At 34.3% G+C, this 24,522-nt stretch overlaps 1 protein-coding gene across 1 annotated transcript in view; it reads left to right on the top strand.

The window, feature by feature from the left end:
- The window catches only part of VWC2L (von Willebrand factor C domain containing 2 like), a gene marked incomplete at its 5' end in the record, with an annotated part of 32,003 nt that overhangs the window by 6,594 nt on the left and 887 nt on the right, over positions 1-24,522 (top strand). The window contains one exon of the mRNA XM_082395858.1: positions 16,000-24,212. Coding sequence (XP_082251984.1) covers positions 16,000-16,149 — 150 coding nt within the window. The 3' untranslated portion in view covers positions 16,150-24,212. The remainder of the gene's footprint in view (positions 1-15,999; positions 24,213-24,522) is intronic.

The raw sequence follows: 24,522 nt of genomic DNA, 5'->3' as shown, positions 1-24,522 counted from the left end.
TAAATAACTAGGGAGCCTCTGCTCAATTTGTATAATGTCTGACCAGTTTCAAAGATTAGAAGTCAATTTTGTTAAAACTTTATAAAGTTCCTCAAACCTTTCTCTTTCTTTTTATATTGTGCTCACTTGACATGTTTTAATTCTACAAAACTACATTAAATCTAGAAAACAGACCAGATTTTTGAAATAATTTTTCAAAAGCCCCGATGAGAACTGGAAATGACCCTCAACACTTTTTAAAATGAGAGATTAGAATTGTAGGAATAAATGGCTTCCAAGTTAACCCCTGAAGGATGAAATAGTCTGAAAAAGTCTCTTGCTTTAAATTTTAAGAGACTTGATGGTCAGCTGGCCCTTTGATTCGTTATATATAGACTCACCCACTGATTTTTATCGCTGTCCTTCGTATGGCAAGATGCTGCCATTAATGGTGATAACTGTGTGATAAGCATGACTACAGAGATTTGTGTGTGGCCTTCTGTTCCCAGGGCACACCAGGAGATTGGTGTTTGATCTGTGGCCACATCTGAGATTTGCGGAGCTTATCACTGCTAGTGACTACCTCACACTTGAGGTCAGTCATGAGCTGTGTGTAGACTTCGCTGTCCATTCCTTACTGACTCTCCAATACTGTGAGAAGATGAACCTGAAAAGAGGGACCTGGCAGTCTCCCCTCCAAACTTTAATTGTACAAGATTCTGAATATGTCAGAAATTTGTTTATTTTTAATTGTGGTTTTACTCACCAAAACACGTAATTAGTCAATGGTGTGATACTAACAAGCATGTTTTCTTCTGTCTCTCATATCTTATTTCATAAATTAGGTCTACATATTTTATGCAAATTTTGTGTATTAATCTATAATCTATACAGTCTAAATTGAAATTGCTTCATACATGCGTTGTATGTGTATGCGTGTGAAATTTGAGGGAGCTGGGAAATGCTCTTACTTTAAGAAAATCTTTTTCTACTCCTCCTTATTCTCCCTGACAATATTTTTGTTTTGTTTTGTTTTCCTATAGCTTGATTTATATATCAGGCAGTGTGTTTTATGAAGGACAGCACAAGAAAAAACTATTGGTCTATTTTTAGTTGTATTTTGCCAACCTTTCGAGGAAGAGCTTGAAACAAATAACTAGAGGCGATGTGAAGTGATCAGTGGGTTTGCTTATCCTGGTGATCTTTCTCAAGCCTTAGTCATTATTAATTGGGGACTGGCTTATTTTAGAGTCTGTACTTTGGACTATTAATCACCACTGATTAGCATCAGTAATCTCAGTCTCACATATCACCAGTGTTGATTTCCTTGCTTCCAGCCTGCTATACACCACATCACAATAAAACCATCTTTGCAAGAATTTAATGACACCACGAAAAGAGTGAATAAAGTACTAAAGTGACAAAAAAATTCATTTATGTCCTGAAAAAGCTTTTAGATGATATTATTTTATGACTGTATAAATTTGTTTAAAGTGGATACAAATCCAATGAACACAACTCTTAATTTCCTCCCTATTATGTCATGAGACCATGAACAAAACTCAAATAATTTTAATCCTTCTATCTATAGGACGGATACAATAATGTCATCATATGTCTTATGAAGAATTAATAGTATTGGGAATTTGAAAATTAAAGTTTTGCATATCAATTTATAATTAACAATTCTGACTGCTCAAAAGTTTGTGGTTTGTTTTTTTTTTAATTAAACATTACTTGGTTGGGATTTTGAAATCATTTTGTTTTAATATTGACCCTTGACTATGATTGTTATTTCTTGGCATGGGATTGGATTTCTAGTATCTGAGTTTATACAAGTTCTATTTATAAAAGGCAAGCATCATGGGTTTTTTTTTTTTTTAATCTAAGTCCTTCCTATTCTTAAGAGCTGACAACAGAATTTTGGATATGGAAAAGAACTTTGAACTTATTTTACAGATGATAAAACAAAGGCCAACAGAAACTTAGTAAAAACACCACAATGGCTGGCATAGCTTACTATTTGCAAAGGCAATATAAATATATTTCTTTCCTGTGGTCTTTTATCTACATTTTAAGCCTTCAGGTTTAATGCTCACTTGCATCTTCCTTTCCAATAAATACATTGGATGCAAACATTTATTTCATCCAATTGTCTATAGAAATGTGATATCAGGACCTAGCTCCATGACAACCCAGAGTTACAAGTAGACAAGAACAATAAAATATTGCCATATCTAAAATCTGTCTTTGACACAGATAGAGGACAATTTGCAAAAGGAGCCTAGGTTTACAAAGGCTCTAACAAAAAGAGGCTCCTTTGTCTAAAAATGAAAAATTCTGTAATTAAACCAAACAATATAGGCCAAAATAAAATTATAATATATTAAACACTGCCTATTTATTTTCATGGAGACTACTTTATACTAGGAAGTAACAAAGGAACTAAATTAGCTGCTCTTGCCATATAGTTGATTTTAGGAACTGAGGACCTGTGTTCTTGATTTTTTTCACTCTGCAAACTCCCACCTCTCACTACATGACAGGAATGGAGTATGAAAAATGGATGGAGTATACAAAAATCTCTAGTTGCATGGCATTAGAACAAAAGGATATCCCTAAACTGGCATATGATCAGTATCATCTAAGGCAAGAATGCTGCAAAAATTCACATCCCTTGACCTCTCTCTCTTCAATGCCAACAGTGCCAACTGAAATGATTTAAATTTATATTTTTCTAAAGTTTCCCAGATTATTCTAATGATCAGCTGGAATTTTAGTAAGGATTTTTTTTTTTTTCATGGTCAAGTAAATTTGAGAAATGATGCGTCCTTTACTATCTCTTGGAAATGTGCACTGCTTGAATGTATATACTAATATATACTAACAGTGCTTGAACATTTTTTAAAGCTTTGAGAGTCAGTATGTACACAGTTCAACAGCTAAGAGCTCAACAGTATGGTGAAAACTGTATTTTACAGTAGGTTCTACCACTTACCAGCTAAGTGACCCAGGCACACATTACTTTACCTCTTATGTTTTAGTGCAGACATCTCTAAAATAGAGATAATAGTAAAAACTACTTGGAACACAATAAGGGATTCATAAAAGTTATCTGACATTTTTACTACTATCACTACTTACCTGTATTTAAGTCCAGTATTTCACAGATTTATGTAACAGCAGAATACTTTTTCTCTGAACATCTATTAACATCTTAAAGTTCATAAGCGTTCAATGAAACAGTTTAAGAAGTATTTTGTTAATGACCAAGATCATCCTTTATTCCTTTATCTGACTCTGATGGGCAGTTAATGATAAAAATCTATATATCTCAGCTTATCTTTTATTGCCTGGTCCTTTTTAAAGTTTCCAAAATTGCAGTTAATGTGGTTATTTATGGTAATTTATTAATTTGTGTTACATAAAACAATTTAAATGGACAATGACTTATTCAAAATAATAATGATGATGCCAGTTACATATAACCAAAAATCTAAGACAGGGATCAGCACACTACAATCCATTAGCCAAATTCAGCTCACCACCTGTTTTTATAAGTACAGTTTTATTGGAAAATAGCAATGCTTATTCATTATGTATTGTGCATAGTGGCTTTCAGGCTGCAATCCAGCCCTGAGTAGTTGCTCCAGAGATTATATGACCCAAATAGGTCAAAAATATTTACTGTCTGGTTTTCTGTAGAAAAAGTTTGCCAACTTCTGATCTAGGATCAAATTCTTCTTCTTCCCTCCCTTTCTACTTCCCTCAAATTGTACTTTCATGTAACCCGCATTCTTCAAAGTTACAAATTCTTTGGGTACTGTTAGGTATAGGTTTTACTTCATTTGTAGGTGGTCTCGGGGATGTCTTTCCACATGTGTAAATCTTCAAAGGCATCTAAATTTGCCTATTTTAAGTATATTATACATACTTAACAGCAGACGTGTTAAGTCTCTTTGCACATTTGTCTCCAAGGAGTACGGCTTTGCTCTTTGCATTGATGTATAATAATTTAATAACTTTCCACTTACTGAGAATTCTCGGATGAAATAGATAAGCAAAGATGATAAAAATGTCATATTTTGATATCCCATCTGCTCTCCTTTGACAGTGTGACAAGTAGGTATTTTTCATTTAGTGTAATATAATAGATATATTTCTTATTATATTAATAAATGAAAATATGTATATTGTCTGCTCACTTATTAAGTTCATTAACATCTTTTCAAGTCAACTTATATAATCCATGGTTTGATTCCATTAGATGTCCTAAATGTCTCTGACATGTAGAGAGGCGATAGGTCTTGGTGGGGGATGTACAAAAATGTATAAGACCCTCAAGGTACGCCTAGTCTATCAAAATGAATAACACAGGTACCACTAATAGCAGATGGCGTGGGCTGATTGCTCTAGGAACTCATATGAAGAAAGAAATAATTCAGTCTGAAGAGCTTAGGAAGATCCTAGGAGTGAGGATTTCAGTGCACTGAAAACATCTTAGACAAAACAGGAAAATTGGCAAAAGTCAACGGAAAGCACGTTCAGAGAAAAGTGAGTTAACCCAAGTGGCCAGAGCAGAGGGTATAGAGAGGATAAAAAGTGAGAGATAAGAGAGAGAAGGGAGTGTGGCACCCACTCACAATGTGGATGCCAGGTTCAGGAGCTTGGGGCAAAGCCTGGACCAAGTAGAAAATTACCACATGGCTTGAGTCAGGGAAGTGACACAACCAGATTTGTGCCTGAGGGAAATACAAATAATTGTTGACAATTTTATGAAATATTTTGCATCTTTGTTCCTTCATTGAATGATTTAGTTCTAAGATATTTTTATTCTCATGTTATAAACAAGAAGGGACGCTTCTGACTCTAATTCTAATGCTCTATTACACCTGCCCGGATTCCATGAGTATACTATGGACATTATGAAAGAAATGTGATAGAGATGGCTTATTTTTCATTTGAGTGTGCACATCCTATATTCTGGAATACGTGTTCAATTATAACTCTGAAATATTTCATGTTAAGTCTCATATCTTTCTGACGGAAATGTAGTACACTGCTAACATGAAAATTAGCAAATTAGGAAATTTGGAAATTTGAAAATTAGGAAATTCTTTGCCTGCTCCATGTTTTACGTGGCTCAATTGGCTTCACTTAAAAAACTCCCATGGCAATAAAGAAGGGTGCATCTAAGGTGCATTACTATTTATTTAAAAAAAAAAAAAAAAACCTACATTCTGAATGCAGTAAGGATTGAACAGGAATATTGCAAATATTGCAAATTTAGTTATTGTTTTCATTTTAAATTTCTGCATCAGGAAAACACAAATTAAAAGCAACAACAAAGAAAACGTGGGCCTTGAAAGTGCTTTTTTGCAGCCTTAGAAATACCACAGTCATTGTAGAAACTCCCAGTGGTTACCAAATTCAGTCCTATTTCTGTATGAGGAGAGGACAGCCCAGCTCCCTGAAACTCCAGTTATTTTCACTGTATGTTAAATAGGACAGAGAAAAAATTAAAATTGTTCAGTCTAACTTTAATTTTTTCCCAACATTAAAAATAAAAGTCTGCTAAAATAGCAAACCTTTGACTGCTGAGATTTAGAAAGCTTCCTTAGGGAGAAACAGGACAATCACAAAGAATTTTCCTTTTGTTAATGAGACTCTAGGCCTTTCACATTGAAAGTAGAAGATACTTTAATCAGGACTCCAAAAAATGAGAGCTCAAGTTACCCTGTTGCAAATCTGTTTTTGGCAAGACTCTGATTAAAGATTGAAGTTTCATCACTGTAAATAAGAATCTAATAAACTATCGAAAAAATGTTGTCCAATGTCATTCTTAGTCTAAACACAATCTGAGTGCAAACATTGCTACATTTTAGAGATGCAACACAGATTGCTCTCAAAACTGAAATATATATTCTTTACAAACTTAATATCTCAAATAATTCATATTGGAAATGATTATGTGATGATGTAATAAAAATAATTTATGATCAATATACTTTTTGAGAAATACACAGCCACTGAAAATGAACAAAGGGAAATTAAAATTTAAAAAAAAACAAAAAAACACTGGTCAAGTTGAAAGCTACGATGACAATGACAGTCATTTACCCAATGCTGCATAATTTACAAGCTCCTTCAAATATTACATTATTTCCTTTTTGTCTCTTAAGAATCCAATGAGGAAAATTAGAGCCCTCTTAATATTATGTTATTATTAACTCCATCTTACAAATAAGAAAACCCAGTGTCAAGGGGGTTTAAATAACCTGTCCAAGGTAATACAACAGTGTTTGATGGCAGGACTTGAGCTCCAAATGTGCCTACTCCACATTTTCCAATAGCTGAATTCCACTGGGCCATTCAGCCCAGTGGAATTGGGCTGAATTCCATTGGTCCATAGCACTAACAATTTTTATACATGGCTACAAAGTTTTGACTGCTTCTGCTTTACTTGCACAAAAGATACACACTAAAGTCAGAAAGTTTATCAAGAAATTACTCAAGATTTTTTCAATTTCAATATTGTAATTTTCAATTACAATATTCTTTCATATTATTGCCCATAAGCCATCCCAATCTATTTTTGTGGAATAAGGTGTAAGCTATGAATTAAGCATCAAATAGTGTAGTATAAAATATAGTCGGAAATTGCTGTTTGGGCTTAAAATGAAAATATTTTAATATTAGCAATTATAAAGCACTTTATTAATTTTTAATTACTCTCTATTTATAACATGGAAAAGAATATTACTAGTAAATGGAAAATGAAGGAAAGATTTGTTAAGTAATAATCTGATTGGCATTCCCAATACAAATGGATTTTTGTATAGGAGTGCCTATAACTCCCATCCCGCAGACCCTGAAAAGCTGTGAATTCAGTATCATCCACGCAAGGCTAGAAGGCTAGAGTTTATGGCCCTCTCTGTTATCACCTTCGCTCAGTGTTTCCTGTAGAATAGAACTGATTGTATTTGTCTCTTACGTGAACTTTCACACTGTAGAATTCTCACAGTGATGTATTCTCCCCCACCCACACATGACCTTATTTTAATGCTGTTGTAGATGATAGGCTTTTAACTGATATCAACAGTTGTCCTTCACAGTGTCAACAGGAAAGTTTTGAAGTTATACAGTTGCTCACTTTTCCCTTGTTGCATAAATGTGTAATAAATGGAACATCCTTAGCATGGAGACATACAGGCTCTACTTGAAATATTCAGTTCCTTGTCAAAGACCTTTGTACTAAAAGCAATTGTCAATCCAGAGTATCAGTGAAGAACTAGAGACTGCTGCTTTTCTAGGCTATTTCACAAGTATAGGTGTGATATCAATACTTTATCAAAATCTTTATCTTGAATCTGCTAGCCTTTGTCTACACCTTTGGGTTCTCCTTTGAAGATCTTAGAGGCAACTAAAACATCCTTTATTTTCCTCTTAAATACACACTGATATTTCTTCTTAAGTGTGCATTTGCCTACTTAAAAAAATACATCTGTGATTACAACTGAAGAGTGGTTTTTGCTTACCTTCTCCTTATCTATATTTTATTTTTCTCTATGCTGGTCTTCATTTTTCAGAAAAAGCTATGTTTTATTGTCATAAAACTCCTTGAAAATACTCAGATTAAAAAAATGGTTCTATATTACCATCAGTTTATCAGAATAGGCAATATATAATTGTAGAGTTGCCTATCCTTAAAACAAATGCCAAATTATATTTAAATAATTTTTAGAAGAAAATATTTTAGAGAAAAAAAAACCCATTAATATAATATCATTGTTGTGTTGCAACTATAATGATGAGTTTTCAAGAATGAGTAAACTTTCCGTACTTGACAATAATTTTAGACTGGTTATTTCACCAACTGTTTTTGCAATATTCTTGTGTTTTACATTAGCTCAGAGTAAATGCAAATGAGTAGAAGGATTAAATTTAATAATTCTGTCTTCCATTATAATAGTAGCATCAGTTATTCTTATAAACAATCAATTGATTTAAAAACTCAAAACTTATTTTTATAGACATCTAGATTATCACTATTGCTATTTATTGAGGGAAGGCTAGCTATGGAGTTCATCTTAGTATACCTTATATACATTATTTTGTGTAAATACACATTTAATAAATATGCTGAATAAATAAATTTTAAAATTTGTATCATTTCTGAATTTTAGTTTATTACCTACCTAGTTTACTGTATCTACATGGGCAAAGCTATGTGCACTCTTTACAATTGCTTGACTAAAATGTTTGTGTTTTCAACAAGCATGAAGTAGTTTTTGACAGACACCATAGAAATAATATTCCAGCATATATTATCAAAATACCAACTTCTCATAAAGAATATCTACTACTTAACTTGTTACTCAAATGATACAATCATACACATCTGCTGACCAATGGAGGTGATTATAAAAAAAATCTATGTATCTGTTTTTTTATTTGCCTCAGCAGTATTGAAATTCATAAAGAAGTTCCAGCTCTATGTCCATAAATTGATTAGACTTAAAACCTCAGTGTTTCAAATATGCTCCAATCAATAGGACAGATCACTGAAGAGGTCACCGCAATCCCATTAGACATAGGACAACGGGGAGCATTTTAATCAGTGACACAATGGGTCTTATTTCAGATGATTGTGAATTTTGGTTAAAATCCATTGGACCCATTGATTATTAGGTGACATCCGCCACATGCAAGTTACTGGCTACAGGATTGGCAGTGGATGTTAAATACTCTTGTACTCTGTAATTTAATGTATATTTTAATGAACTGAACAGTGAGATTTCTGACAGGCATCAGCAACTTTGAAATAGAGTCTTCCAAATTTCTCATAGAGTCTGAAAGTAATGAGATTTGTTCCATAAAGTGATGAAATTTATGCCATAAATTAAGAGAAGAGTGCTTCTTAAAGCAGAAACATTTCCTTGGTAGAGATCAGATTTAAAATAGTTGTTTAATAAGAAGTTTTTGGAAAAGCAGTCTGTGCTATGTTCTCTCTGAAAATTTTTGCCCGTTATCAAAGAAATGGAGTGCCACGTGGGTCCAAGGCCCACTATCACTTGGACAGAAGGAAAGCCATCGATATAGTTATTGTGCTAAAACTTGGCACTTAGAATATATCCTATTAATAAAGATGCAGACATAGAGAATGGACTTGAGGACATGGGGAGGGGGCAGGGTAAGCTGGGACGAAGTGAGAGAGTGGCATGGATATATATACACTCCCAAATGTAAAACAGATAGCTAGTGGGAAGCAATCGCATAGCACAGGGAGATCACCTAGAGGGGTGGGATAGGGAGGGTGGGAGGGAGACGCAAGAAGGAGGGGATATGGGGATATATGTATACGTATAGCTGATTCACTTTGTTATACAGCAGAAGGTAACACACCATTGTAAAGCAATTATACTCCAATAAAGATGTTAAAAACAAAAGAATATATCCTATCCATTTATGTATCCATCCATTCAATCTTCAACAATATTCACAGAGGACTTTCTAGGAATCAAGTTTTGTTTCTCAGAGTATTCAGCATGTGTTTTGTTGGACTTTGTACTTTAACTCATCCTTTAGGAAAAAGGACATGTTTAAAATCAGGGCAGGACAGGAATAGAAATGCAGACATAGAGAACGGACGTGTGGACACAGGGTGGGAAGAGGAGGGTGGGATGAACTCGCAGATTAGGTTTGACATCAATACACTACCATGTGTAAAATAGCTAGCTAGTGGGAACCTGCTGGATAGCACAGGGAGCTCAGCTCAGTGCTCTGCGATGACCTAGATGGGTGGATGGGGTGGGGGAGGGAGGTCCAGGAGGGAGGGGATATAGGTTTACATGTAGCTGATTCACTTCATTGTACAGCAGAAACTAACACAACATTGTAAAGCAACTAAACTCCAATAAAAAAAAAAAAATCAGGGCTTCTTTCTGAAAAATATTTTATAATATACTAAAATTATTTTGTTTAATAAGTAACCATTAAACTTGACACACACTATAAAATGAGGCTAGCTTTTTCTTAGACCCTTTAACAGTACCTCTACATGTATTCTCATCTTAGTTATCATGGTATTTTCTAGTGCAATAAAAGTCTGTAATCATCAACTGCTAGATAGTCTAGTCAGTGGAGTGCTTGAAGATTGACTTAACTGGTTATCCACATGATGGATATTCAAGGAATTTCAAATTACCTATAGAAAGTAAGTTTATTGTTCATTGCCATAATGCTGAAACCCAAATATTTATTTCCTGACTCATAATCAGAAACCTTTCCCCCTCAAAGTGCCCTTTACAACATTTAAGTAAAATGCAAACATCTTATTGAATCAGAATCCTGTCCATGTATGATAAACACAGATGAAACTGCCCAGAGGTATGGTTTAACAAATAAGAAAACATAGAATATGCATAATTAATTATGTATATGTTAACAAAGATTTCTTGAGTATCTATTATATACTAAGATATCTTCTTGGTGCCAAGAATACAGCCAAGAACAGTATACTGTAAGAAGCTTATAAACTATGGGGAAGGCAGATAAAAATAAACAAATATAACCAAATCAATAAGGTAATTTCATAAACTGACGAGAGCACTGAATGGTCAATGTGTTGGAGAAAGATGACGGAGGAATAGTCGTGTAAGAGCTCCCCGGAGAGAGGGCATTTGAGTTGACACCTAAATGATGAGACTTCAAGAAAAGAAAATAGGTTTGTTGCCTTTCTTTTTTTTTCTGAGTGATTTATAATGGTCATTTTAACCATTCACAATTACTCTTCATCTAGAGGCTTCTACTAAGAATTTTTCTTCAGTGTGTTTCTGACATGATTAATTCTATTAGTTCACAAATCTCCCTACCAAACCAAGTCCTATAAAACTTTATTGCAACCACCTCTGCAATCATATACTACTTTGAATAAGAGAAATAACCTGAATATTCTTTTAAATACAGTTGTGTGCTTCCAATTTTATATTTTTTGAATTATTTTTCAGAAAGCCATCGCTAGCTAAGTATGCAAGTGAATTATAATAATAATGTTATATTTCTTACATATTTTATGTGCTTCCCAGTAACTCTGTGAGGCCGGTAATATTGTTATTCTTTGGTTTTATAAATTAAGAAACTAATGCACAGAAAGGCTATGTAATTTTCCCAAGTTTCACAACCAAAGTAAAGCATCTGAGACTTGAACTCAAGTCCTAAGGCTACAGAGAACTTGCTTTTAACCATGATACCACAGCCACTGAAACGAAGCCAACAAAATGAAAATTTTTTTTCAGTTTTTCCTAATTTAGAATTCCTTAACTTGTAAGAATGTTATCTTAAACCTTACCAAATTAAAATAGTAAGCTGAACACTGCCATGTCCCTTGTCACTTTGAGGTTTGAGTTTGTATAACAAACCTTACAGACTGTGGCCATTTCCTCCCAGGAAATGCAAATGCCAGTAACAGCCATCACATAAATAACAATGCCACGAGGTATTACTGTGTGGACCAAACATCCAGCCTCTCCTCAGGTATGGATAAGTAAGTCTCATTGTATTCAGAGTACAAGATAAGGGTGTATTTTCTATAAACATCTGGAAACTTCCTTGCAACCAGTCTCCAATAACACGTTCTAATAATCCTATGTTAACGCTTGATGACCCCGTTAGATTCCAAATTCTCACGAAGAACATATTTGATTGTTTTTCTGGAGTTATTCAGTCACTCTGCTAATCTAAATTACTAGTTCTCAGGCTACTTTTTTGCATTTTTAAATTGTGGAGCATTCTACTGTTTCCTGGATTCTGGGATTCTGGAATTCCAGTTCTTTTAGAATTCTCAAAAGTCACAGTCAGTGGCATTGGGATTTCAGCTTCAAGGTCTTCAGAAGTGAACCACAGTTTAAAGGATATGTATTGCCATGTTTCCATTCTAATACCAAGGAGGAAGATTTGAATTCTAGTCACCTAAACCAATATTTTAGAAAGAGCCCCATCTTATTCTATTAATTTTAAAATAAATATATATCTAGCAGGAAACCCCTTGAACTTTAGGAACAGCTGGGACAGCATTTGGATTTGCCATGCAAATATATTCAGTGACAGAGAGAACTACAGATAAAATATACGGTTTCTGCTTAAACAGAGTCCCACGTTAGATATTCAAAAGACACTAAGCTAAAGGCATACAGATTCATAACAGACATACAATATTCAGATCATCTTATACAAACATTAACAAATAATTATTTATTTGTTAATGTTTGTATTAACATTAATAACTTGTTAACAAATTTGTTGACAAATAATTTGTTAATTATTTGTTAAATAATTAAAAAGTAATGTTAATTATTTGTTAATGTTTGTATATATATTGAATGTTACTTTATTTTTCAAAGCTTTCACTGAAATAAAATGCTCTGTGAGATTTCTTAGAAAAAGATTTTCCATGTATAAAATTTTAGGATGGTGTCATTTAATCATCTTACTGTACTGACCAGATCGCTGACAAAAGCTATGTACTGGTCATAATTTCACATGTTCGTCTAAAAAAAAAGCTAGTAAGAATAATTTTTTCTCAAGTACTTGTTCCAGTGTTCTCTGTTCCTCTAAGGATAGCTTTATTGTTTAATCTTTGGTTTTACAGGCCATATTTTCAGATTTAATCTATAGTTATCACATTGAAGAGCCTGATGAAAGGAAATTTGTAACCAGCTCAGTACTTAAGATGTAAAGATTTATTCAAAGCATCAAACCTTTCAGAGTTTTACGCTGTAAGGTGGGAAGGGTTTTTACGGTAATGCAAATAAATGTGAAGGATTTTTACAGTAATGTTAATGTCAAAGTAGCACACTGCCCACCCCTAGGAACTTCTGGCTGTATAAGCAACACCTTTTTAGAAGCACAGTGGGAAGCAGGGGTCAGGGTAGAGGAAGTCAAGCGAGGCAAGAAAACAATGATGTGCAAGCTGGCCAGTTTATGAAAGGAAAGAGACTTGACGAGGCTGGAGAGGACAGAGGGGGCTTTAGTGTGAGGTCAGTAGATTAAATTTGATAGAGTGTTTGGAGGGGTGGAGGCGGGCACACAGAGGCTTGAGATGAGAAGAAATAGGCTGTTAATAGAGGCATTCTTTCTAAAAACAACTGAATAATAACAAAAGAGGAAATAACATGTTTCTGACAAGAGATTCTGGGCCAGGAAGAAAGAGACTGGTATATGAATAAAGCCAGGTTCAGGGAGGGATTGATTAGAAGTTGCCAATGGCTAGAGTGATAGCCTAATTTTTCTAATTTATGTTTCTCATTACTCAAAATCCCTTTTAAAAATCTGGCATCCTTTTATCACTAAGCCTTATAGTCTTAGTTCTTCCTCAGAGTATTTCTCAGGACTCCAGTGTATACACATCCGGACTCCAGTCTATACACATCCAGCCTCCACTGATTTCAGGCAGAGGCCCTGGAGTCTTTACTGGACCACTATCTGTTATTGCTTCTCCCAGATAACTACCATGAGTGTAGCTACCAGGTTACAAGACTTGAAGATGCCAAAGTGCCCAAGAACATGAGCCTCATGGCAACCTAACTTCAGCCTATTACAATTTTCTACGAACTCACATTTGCAAGAAGTTTAAAAGCTCTACAGCTCCATAATAATCTATGCACTAACTACCCTAGTTAGTGAAATTCTCTTTAACAGGAAGTATCTATCCTCTATAAATCAATCATTCAGCTGCTAATGGTTATTCCTATGGATCTGGTCTGCCTGAAGAAGTGTACAACACATTGGACAATAAACTACTCATATGGGAGTGCACAGAATAGGCATACTTGCTATCACGTGGCAGCACCATATAGCAGTTAGGATGCCTAGATTCAAATCCTGCCCTTGCTCCTACTGCCTACAGGACCTGGGAAAGCTACTGAACCTCTCTCAGACTATTTCCTTATCTGTGAGATGGAGATAATAACAAATCTTCTTTCATAGGGTTATTATGAAAAATAAGTAAGTTGATATAAGTAACTTGCTCTAGCATGATACCCAGTAGTTAATAATGTTCAAAAACATTGTTTGAGTCAGAATGGTGTTCTTCCTCAGTCTGTGATGGGAATCTAATAATCCACAACAAATCTTTCTCAAGGACCACAGTTACTTTGAGGTAGACATTTTGCATTGGAAAATCTAGGGGCTCTTTGGGATTTTTAGTGCCAAAATCAGTCCACTAGATTGCATAGATCAGCCCCTCCTTCAGCAAGAAGGGAAACAGCAAGAACAATCACAGCTGTGGAAGAGCAAGGTGCAGAAACAATATTAGCCACTCCCTTTTTCTCTCATGTTAGCAATAAATGCAGGCCAAGTCCTTGCTGTACTTCAGAAGCCTGTGCAAAAATATTTCTTTGCAACTAATCAAGAACAGGGAGACACCTCTGACAATTTTGCTTGGGAATTTAAGACATCACAATGGGACTTGCAAAATAAGAGGCAGTATAGCAGCTTGAATATCCATCTCTCACGCTGTTTCCTCACTCAAAATTTCCTTCATCAAATAATGTGTTGTGGTAACAAATCTTTTCCTTAATTTACTGAGGTTTTGAGTGGAGGGAGCTTCAGGAAACTTCCCGCCCTTGGGATGATCCAGTAGATTTTTCTGGAATACTTAACACAACTCAACCACATGGTAAAGAGCTTAACTGTACTCTTCAATAAACTTACTGACCATGCTAAGAAATAGCAATATTTCTTCCACAGAGTCTATGGCTAATTCTCTTGTTTCTACTAAATTTGAAAGTAAAATAGTTCATTGAAAGCTAGACCATCATTCTTCAAGCAGAAAGAGAAAATTAATTTAAAAATAATTAGTTTGAAAGGCTTCTACTCTCACAGACCACCTGAGTCAAGAAACATTGATATTACCCAAACTGTCAAGTTCATGAAGAAACAAGAGCTGGCAGGCATTATGGACAGTAGTCACTGAGATAAAGGCTGTGGACTTTAATTAACACAATTTTGAAGTGAGGCACTGCGGCACTGTGGCACAGAATTGGAGACAGAATTTTCCAAGAACAAATGGCTTGTTTTGAGAAGTATAGACCTGTATAACTTCTGAGACCTCTAAGTTTTCATTCCAGAATTCTCAATTTCTGTTTTATGAGAAGGGAAACCTAGAAAGTATAAAGGATGAGGTAGTCACAGAGTGGCCACTGCTTTAGATTACTTGTGGTATAGAAAGTTTCTAGAAAGGAAACACAAAACCCCAAACTCATTCTTGGTTGGTAAGTACCACGAAGACAAAAATTTTCTGCTTTTTAATTTTTTTCTCTAAATTAATCACTGTTCAATTCCATTTTTAGAGTCTCTGACTCTTAAATAGTGACTTTTTAAGTCAATCAATTTTAGTCCATTCATAAAAGCAAGCAGGCAAGATGAAAGGTATTCACTAAATCTTTCAAGAGGCAGTACCTGGATGTTTGGATCCCAAATGCAATCTCCTCTAAAATTCACAACGGAAAAAAATGCCCTTTAGAGTCTAGGTTAGCTTGAAAAGGAGTTTCTACCAAGGGTACAGATCTCCATTTACTATTTTCTTGTTTCTCAGTAAAATAGGAAATAAATTTTCTTTCTTAGGAAATAAAATGAAAAATGGCAAAAACTTATTTCACATGCTCCAGTGTCATTCCTGTTTCCCAGAGGAAGGCAGAGCAATAAGTGCATCTGGAAACCAAACCAGGAGGTGACATATTTGTTGTCCAAACCTTTCTTTGAAAAGTAGGAACATAAGACATAAGAAAAGTCATGCATGAGCACTCTGGTTGCTCATGGCAACCTGAGCTGCACATGGCAACCCACCTTTGCTTGGATGTCCAGGTGGCCTTCCATGGGGGAAGAGTGATCATACACATGGTAAATGGAGTTAATACAGTAAAGCCAATATAAACACTGATGTTTTGTCTTCTGACAGCATATGAATGTGCAAGCATTAAGTTATAGGAGAAAAGGGGCTAATTTTAGATTTGTTCCTAGCCCTCTCCATGTGAATGGTGTCGCTGTGAGCCCAGCAATGAAGTTCACTGTGTTGTAGCAGACTGCGCAGTTCCTGAGTGTGTCAACCCAGTCTATGAACCAGAACAATGTTGTCCTGTCTGCAAAAATGGTAAGACCGTACTGCATTAGCTTTCAAAGAGGGGTTAGTGCAAAATACAGATATTCCACCACTGCACACCATTCAATGCAAAAGCCCTCTAAGATCTGCCTGTGGTTTTGCAATGTGCGCATGGCCAATTAATATTTTTATCCCATCTTAAAGTGAAAATAAGCCAGCAATGGGTGAATCGTGAAGCTTTCCATCTGGAGAATTTAAGCTCTTATAAGCTGACTTTGTTGTGGTCCCTATTATTTATTGTTGATCTATACGGAGAATTTTGGAAAGAACACAGTACCATCTTTTTATAGTGACTGAACTTCTCTCTTGGGGAGGCTATGAAGCAGTTCCTAGTGCATAACCCAGGATAGAGAGTAGGATAAATGCCAGGTATTTTGCTTTGGGCATAGATAAGACTTTAGGCTTAAAGTTATCAAAGATTTACAGAATTCAATTACTCATACACTTAAGTTGAAGTAAGGAAGACTAGAAAGTTTAGGGCTTTTATTCTAGGTTTTTATTACAATGGAAATCTGCTCTCAGAGTAATTGCTATAGAGGGGAACTTGGCTTGTAAGTTTATGGGTTCCTTTTGGCCCTCATAGGATGGAGAGGTTGAAATGACTATGGCATGCCAATCACCCAAAATCCAGGTGAGGCTGCAGAGAAGACAATGCAATGCCATTAACCCAGGACAGCTTATCAGCAAAGTCAAAATCACACTCTTACTACTGGTCATATACCAACCAAAAAATAAAGCTTCCCAGTGTAACATTCCACAAATGCCCCCACTTGGCATTAATATATGCTTGTAAAAGTAGTTCTAGCTCTTAATTAAGCTGAGGTCCCTGTAATGCTGAATCCCTATGCCCTTCCTTGAATTAGCAGCTCTCATCTTCTCTATTACACATTTTTTTGGTCCAGAATTTGGCATTATGTGAGGTCACCTACTAATCTTTTTCTCTTGCAGGATTATAATTAGTGAAAAGAGGTATCAGGTTATTTAGCCAAAGAAAAAACACAAGCAACTCTGATTGTTTTTATAATACTTGTAGTGTTTTGGTATCTTCTCAAATGACTTATAAAGAACCCTTATGACATTTCTTCAGGCACAGTTTTTATTCTTTCTGATTGTGTAAATCTCTTGAGTCTAATATTACTGCACACCTGGCTTCTCTTTTTCTTCTTATCCCTCTCATCCAACTGACGTGTGTCATAGTGCCCAACTCTCTGACTTAGAAGGTGGAGATAAATATCCTCCTGAAGTTCAAGCCGATCTAATATATGCAAAGATATCAAATTTAAGACTTTATATTTTTAAAAGGATATTGAGGAAACTGGAAAAGATACAGGGAAGAAAAATAAGATGATTTAATGGTTGAAAAATAGGACCTATGAGGACAGACTGAAGGAGTTTGCATAATTTGTCCTGGAAGAGAGAGAGGCTCCAGGGAGACCTCACTGTCATAAAGTACATGAATGGTTAGTCTAAAGTAGAAGAGCACCTGTTATTTGTCATTTTCTCCAAGGACAGAAGGAAGAAAAAATCAGCTACCTAATCAATCTTTAAAACTAGGATTGACAAGTCTTTGACTAAAGACCGTTTTTTTCTAGAAGCAACTGTCTAAACAGGTCCTTGAGGATCTTGTCTTCCCTGGAAGGCCCTGGTTGGCTATGTTACACATTTAGGGTAAACAAAACTATACTGAAAGTTAAAAACTCTCATCTGGACATACTCAGAATACTCAGAGAATTAAAGCATGCTAGACTGTGTATTTAGAATACAGGTTTTACACATGCATCTGCCATGTCATCCTAGGTACTCCCCACCCAAACCAATAGTATATCCAGAGTTGATGTCTATGTCAAATGTTAAATCAGCCACTACAAACTAGTTACACTGAATTTTATGTCACCCAAGGTTATCCTATTTCTGTCACATGCCAGAGTAGAAATCTGTCCTAGAATGAAACTCTCTTTGTACAAAAATATATAATGAATGAACTTTAATTGTTCGATTAATTAGGTAATTAATTAGTAACCCATTAGTATTCCTGAAAAACATATGTTGAGAGAAAAAAATATATTAGTTAGGTTTTCCAATTTTTTGTTCATGAAGCACTACAAAACAACCACTTCTGTTCCCTTTTGCCATTTCCAAGCAAACTTTTTTCTTTTTTAAATAAGGAAAATTAACCTGAATTAAAATTAGGCCAAAGACTAATTCTGAATTTAATATAACATTATGACATGTTATCTTTTTTATTATTAAATGCCACTAATTAGTCACTTATGCCCCAAAAGTAAAGTATAATCATTGTCAAAGAAGAGCATATTGAGGACTGCTGGAGAATCCTTATGACCACGTACCAGTATTTTTGAGTGAACAGACTGAGCCCCAATGCTTGCTGACTCTCATTCTTAGTTCAGAAAACAGAAACAGATGACCCATGTGCAGAAGAGCCAGGTGGGAAACAGATGTTTACTCTGACAGAATATAACTAGAACAATTTCTTAAATTTCCAACACACGATAAGACTATCTTATTCTAAATGACAAGATTCATTTGCCCAGTATAGTGTAAACTATTTTTAAAGTATTGTACTATTTTCTTAGATTTTGAAAAAAAAACAACAAGAAGATAAACATCTACCCTCAGGATTCAAGGTAGAGGCAATAGATCCTAGTTTGTAAACAGTCCTATAATATTTTCTATATTTTCTTAAATCTTCATAAATGTTGAAAAAATTTAGTTTGCACAAATGCAGACTATCTTGGCTGCCAAACTCTTTCTTCATACTAAGATTGATTTTTCCGCCTTCCTGAATTATAACTTGCCAAGAGCAAGAGACATTAAAGATATAAAATGAAAGTTTAAAGCAATAGAATCTACCACAAACAGTATTCAGCTAATATCAAAATCTTTGTTCTCAGATTAGAGCAAGAAAAAAAAAAGGAAGTACAATGATATATATGTAGGTATATGAAGTTTTCCCAGAAAACAGTAGTTTACCAATAAAAATGTAACAATTGCCCTTACAAATAAATATTTTTAATATTATAAAGTGCAAGGTAATCTGATCCCTAGATAAATAATGATAACCTCTTTATTCTCCATAATATAATTTGTAAGAATAAATATAAAGACTTATACTTCTAAAATTTTTCTCTAATGATGTAAAAAAAAAAGAAAGAAAACTTTTAATTTCTTGGTCTCAATGGTTACCTCAAGCAAGATTTTCCAGTGGTTATCAATAAATATAGCCAAGCCATTAAAAATACTCCATTCTTATTAAAGTTAGTTTAGCACCAAGAAAAGTCTATTAATTTAGTCTGAATAAAATACAATAGAAACGTTAAGGAAAGATGTGAATGGCTGGGCATACACAAAACAGGAGGAGAAGGAGGAAAGTAATTTTTTATTTGGGGAGGATTATGGTGATTGATATAGGAATTTATTGTTTTAAACAATTTTATTAAGCATCTGCTTCTCCCTTCTCTATATATCTTCATGAGCTAGCAATCCAAATGCCTTCCTGAAAGATCTAACATTTCTAGATTGTTTTTCTTCCTCCAAGATTGAGTTACTTTGGCCTATCTTTCAGCTCCAGTCCTTTCCATGGGAATTAATATTCTTTATGTTTTTTTGTTTTTATAATATGAAAAATAGATTAGCACAGCACCTACTTAAAGAAAATATTTCTATTTTGGAGTGTCATGTAAATATTTGAAATATTCGGTAACTGACCCTTCATTTAACTAGTGAAGTATTTGATCATTAGATCATCCAAATGACTAACTGCATTTTTTTTTTACATTTCATCTGTCAGTACGTCAGTGAGTTCTCTGTTTTCATTGAAATATATAGTCAGTCATTATTCATGGTTCGGAAAAAAAGTCACTTCATGAAAAATTGAAATAGAGAGGAACCACCCACAAAATCCTCCATGCACATTAAGTGAGGAGTTTTCATATCCTTTTCAACTAAACTGAAGGTGTCATAAGCCCTGTTCAAATATTTAATTTCATATCCCTTACTCTCTTCCAGTTTAGTAGTGATACAAATAAAGAAGGAAATAGACTAGCCAAAAGGTAAATGGAAAGAAGACAGCAAAGGGATGGGAAGTGCACAAATAAGAGAGAGGACTTTAGAGCCATCCAACGCCTTCTAAAGGTGCTTGGGTAAAACGCTGCTTTGTGTTGACACATATAATATACAAAGAGCCCCTTGAAATAAATAAGAGAGAAAAATAATTCCACAGGGAAGAAAATAGGAAAAGGGTATACAAAGAAAATTCAGAGAAGAAAACCAAATGTCTAATAAATATATGAAAATATGCTTAACCTCACAAGGGATCAGGGTGATAGAAATTAAAACAATGTGATACTAATATTGCATTGATAATAATTTGAGATTGATGATACCTCAAATCAGCAAAGATACTAAGAGTTGAGAAAATGTTGGAACAACTTTTAAGAAATTTGAAGTCAGCAGTTCTACTTTTTGTACTTTGTCCCACATTCATGCACTAAATTTCCACTGCATTTTAAGAGCATAAAGGTCGGAGAAATGTAATAGTACTTCAATGGAGTAGTGAAAATATATTGCAGCCTTTAAAAAGATCCTACTAACATTTTTCACTGCTGTGTAAAATAAGCAAGGAGTGTATAGTAGACTACAAATATTTTATACATAATATAGTAATGTGTTCTATATATAATTTGTACATTTTAAGTGATATGTAAGACATTTTTATTTTTAACTGATATATAGTTTTAAATAGATATTACATTTATATGTACATAGGAAAAGAGCCAAGTGTGGATACACAATAGAATATTAACAATGATTCAATGATTACTTTTAGGGAATAAAAGTGTGAAGGTAAAAGTAGGGGAGACAAGAGTTAATTTCTTTAAAATATTAAATCTTTACAGGTTGATAATAAAAACAGCAGAAAAGTACACAAACAGGCAGTTCGCAAACAAAATACAAATGTTCAAAAAATATAAAAATTATTCAACCTCACTAACAAATTTGCTTTTTACTGTTTAAACCCTTCTTTATTATGTTTGTATGTAGCATAGGGAAAGTTCTGTAAGAACACACGCCAAATTTTTAACAGTGATCCAGTGATCAGAAGAGTAATTAAAGAGTAGAAGTGAGAAGGTAGAAGCAGAGAACTTTGACTTTTTATTTCATGGGCCTCTTTACTGAATGAATTTTCAAAAAACTATTTTTTATAAGTTAAAAGGTTTTACCAAACTTTTAAAGAAAAGATAATTCTAATGTCATTTAAACTCTTCCAGAGGACAGACAAGAACAGTTTTTTTCTGAAGTACAATACTGATACAAACCAAAGATTACAAACTAAGAAAAAGTAATAGGGATCTATTAAAATACAAAATCCCTGATCATATATTATACCACCCAGTGGGTCTAGAGCAGCATTCTTCAATCAATCACATGAACCCTTCTGCCACAAAATATATGATAATTATACTAAGGAGATGGAATAAATATAGAGTCTCCCATCGTCTCAGGTCAGGTTTTAATCTCAGCTGAGTTTTGGTATCAAAATTGTGAAAAGACATTGGGTTTTCAGAGACTGTGGGAAAGGGATTGTATATTTGTGTTAGCAAACAGAATTTAGCAGTAGGTTAAAATAATTGTGCATTCTGAAAAAGTGGAGTTCACAAAGTTCAAAATTAGGAACTCTATATTAATATAATTTATCCTATTACTAAATTCAAGAGAAAATCATATTATTTCTATATAAATATACACACACATATATAAAGATGACTAAAACTCTTGATAAAATAAGACTAAGTGGATATAAAATATATTTACCTCAGCCCCAAAGACAGAATCATGCTTAATAGGTACACATTAAAGGCATTCTTGATAAAGTCAGGAACAAGACAAGGCTGTCCACTATTATTCAAAATTTCAGATTGTAGATATGAACTAGCTAGTATAATTAGAAAAGAAAGAATTCAGAGGAGAAAAACTGGGAGCCAAAACTACTACCATTTGCATATTATATGAGAGTATACTTGAAAAACCCAAGACTATAGACTAAAAACTTCTATAACGAAAATTTAGTAATATAGCAGAGTACAAAATGAGAATACAGAGCTCTCTCTCTCTCTATATATATATGTATAGGTACGTATATTATGAAAATAAAATTGTGGCATTGGTACATGATGCAGAGATATCAATGGAATATAAGAAACTTCATAAACAGACCTAACATACATATGAAAATTGATACATGATAGATAAAATAGCATTTCAAATCAATGGGGGAAATTTAATTTGTAGAAGAAATGGTGTTGGGACAACTGGATAGTTGTCTGAAAAAAATAATTTTAAAGTCCTACATTATTTCATAATTCAAGAAAACTTTTGATTCAACAAAGATTAAATATAAGCTATTTTCCCAAACAGTACAAGAAGAAAACCTAGACATTTGATTTTTAATCCTGAAGTGGCTAGATTTTAAAAACAAACAAAAAAATCTCCACAAAGCAAACAAAACACCACTGTAAACAAATAAAAAACTAAGGGATAAATAATCTTATATCGCAAAGGGTTAATGTCTCTCATAGATAAAGATCTCTTTGAAACTAATAAGGAAAAAGATCAACAACTCAATCTTAAAAATGGGCAAAGGACTTCAAAAGTTACTCCACAAAAAACAAAATTTCCTAAAACATACAAAAAATTGCTAAAAGGAAAATGCAAATTAAAATTTGATGCCATTTTTTTACTTATGGATTGGCCAAATATCCTATAATTTAATAATCTACTTTGTTGTTGATACCTGTGGTAAAACAGGCAGTCTTTCACATCACTGGTGAATGTATGAATTGGTACAATTCCCATGGAAGGAAATTTGACAATATATGTCAAAATTGAAGTACATATATCTTTTATCTCAGCAATTCCACTTCTCTTTACAGATGTGTGAAATGACAAATAATGTTGTTCATCTTCTATGTTGTACTTCAGGTTTACTACTAATAAAGAATAATCAGAAAATTTGTAAAAAATAACTATAGATTTAAATTTCCTTTTAACATGCTATTAGTTGATAGTCAAAAAAGAAATAATTTCTTTCTTTAAATACTCAAATATTTTTAATGATTTATAATTTTATTAGCTTCTATTTACCTTTATGTTTTTCATCTCATATATTTTAAACTAATTTCAAATGGCTCAAAACTGTGAAACTAATAGAAATCTACTCAGAATCAACAGATAATAGGCTACTTAAAAACATTAAAATAGATATTAATGTGTGGAGGATATATATATAGAGAGAGAGAGAGATTAAAAAGTCACAAACCTTACTAAGAACTATTTTCTAAAATAGTAAGTAAGGAGCCATAACTGATTTCTAAATGTGAAAACTGAAATTTGTTAGAATGCTATTTTTCTAATGATAAGTGGAAATCTATCAAATTTTCCATGTAATGTAATTTTCTTCTGTAAGTTGGAAAAAGTTGGAAAATTTAAATACATGAAAAAGAATGTACTTGGTAGGCTTCCCTGGTGGCGCAGTGGTTGGGAATCCGCCTGCCAGTGCAGGGGACGTGGGTTCTATCCCTGGTCCGGGAAGATCTCACAGGCCACGGGGCAGCTAGGCCCGTGCGCCACAGCTAACTGCTGAGCCCATGTGCCACAGCTACTGAAGCCCACACGCGCCTAGAGCTGGAGCTCCGCAACAAGAGAAACCACCACAATGAGAAGCACATGCACCACAACGAAGAGTAGCCCCCGCTCACAGGAACTAGAGAAGGCCCCCGCACAGCAACGAAGACCCAACGCAGCCAAAAATAAACAAAAAAAAAAAAAAAAAAAAAAAAAGAATGTACTTGGTAAGTTTGGGGAATTCAATCTACCAGATATATTAAAATAATATATAAAGGTATAATAGTTTTAAACAGTGTGATAGTGGAACAAAAATAAATCGATAAATAGAACAGAAAATCAGAAAGTAATTCACATTTGTATCACAATTTAGCATACAATTAAGGTGACATCCAAGCATCTGATGAAAGAATGTGTTATTCTAAAAATAAAGGTTGGGCTTCCCTGGTGGTGCAGTGGTTGAGAATCTGCCTGCCAATGCAGGGGACACGGGTTCGAGCCCTGGTCTGGGAGGATCCCACGTGCCGCGGAGCAACTGGGCCCGTGAGCCACAGCTACTGAGCCTGCGCGTCTGGAGCCTGTGCTCCGCAACAAGAGAGGCCGCGACGGTGAGAGGCCCGCGCACCGTGATGAAGAGTGGCTCCCGCTTGCCACAACTAGAGAAAGCCCTCGCACAGAAACGAGGACCCAACACAGCCAAAAATAAATAAATTAATTAATTTAAAAAAAAAAAAAGTTAAAAA

The sequence above is a fragment of the Balaenoptera borealis genome (genome assembly GCF_965194805.1).
Source record: "Balaenoptera borealis genome assembly, chromosome: 6".
Taxonomy (NCBI): domain Eukaryota; kingdom Metazoa; phylum Chordata; class Mammalia; order Artiodactyla; family Balaenopteridae; genus Balaenoptera; species Balaenoptera borealis.
The sequence above is the reverse complement of the archived record's forward strand: the minus strand, read 5'-3'. Positions and strand labels throughout refer to the sequence as shown.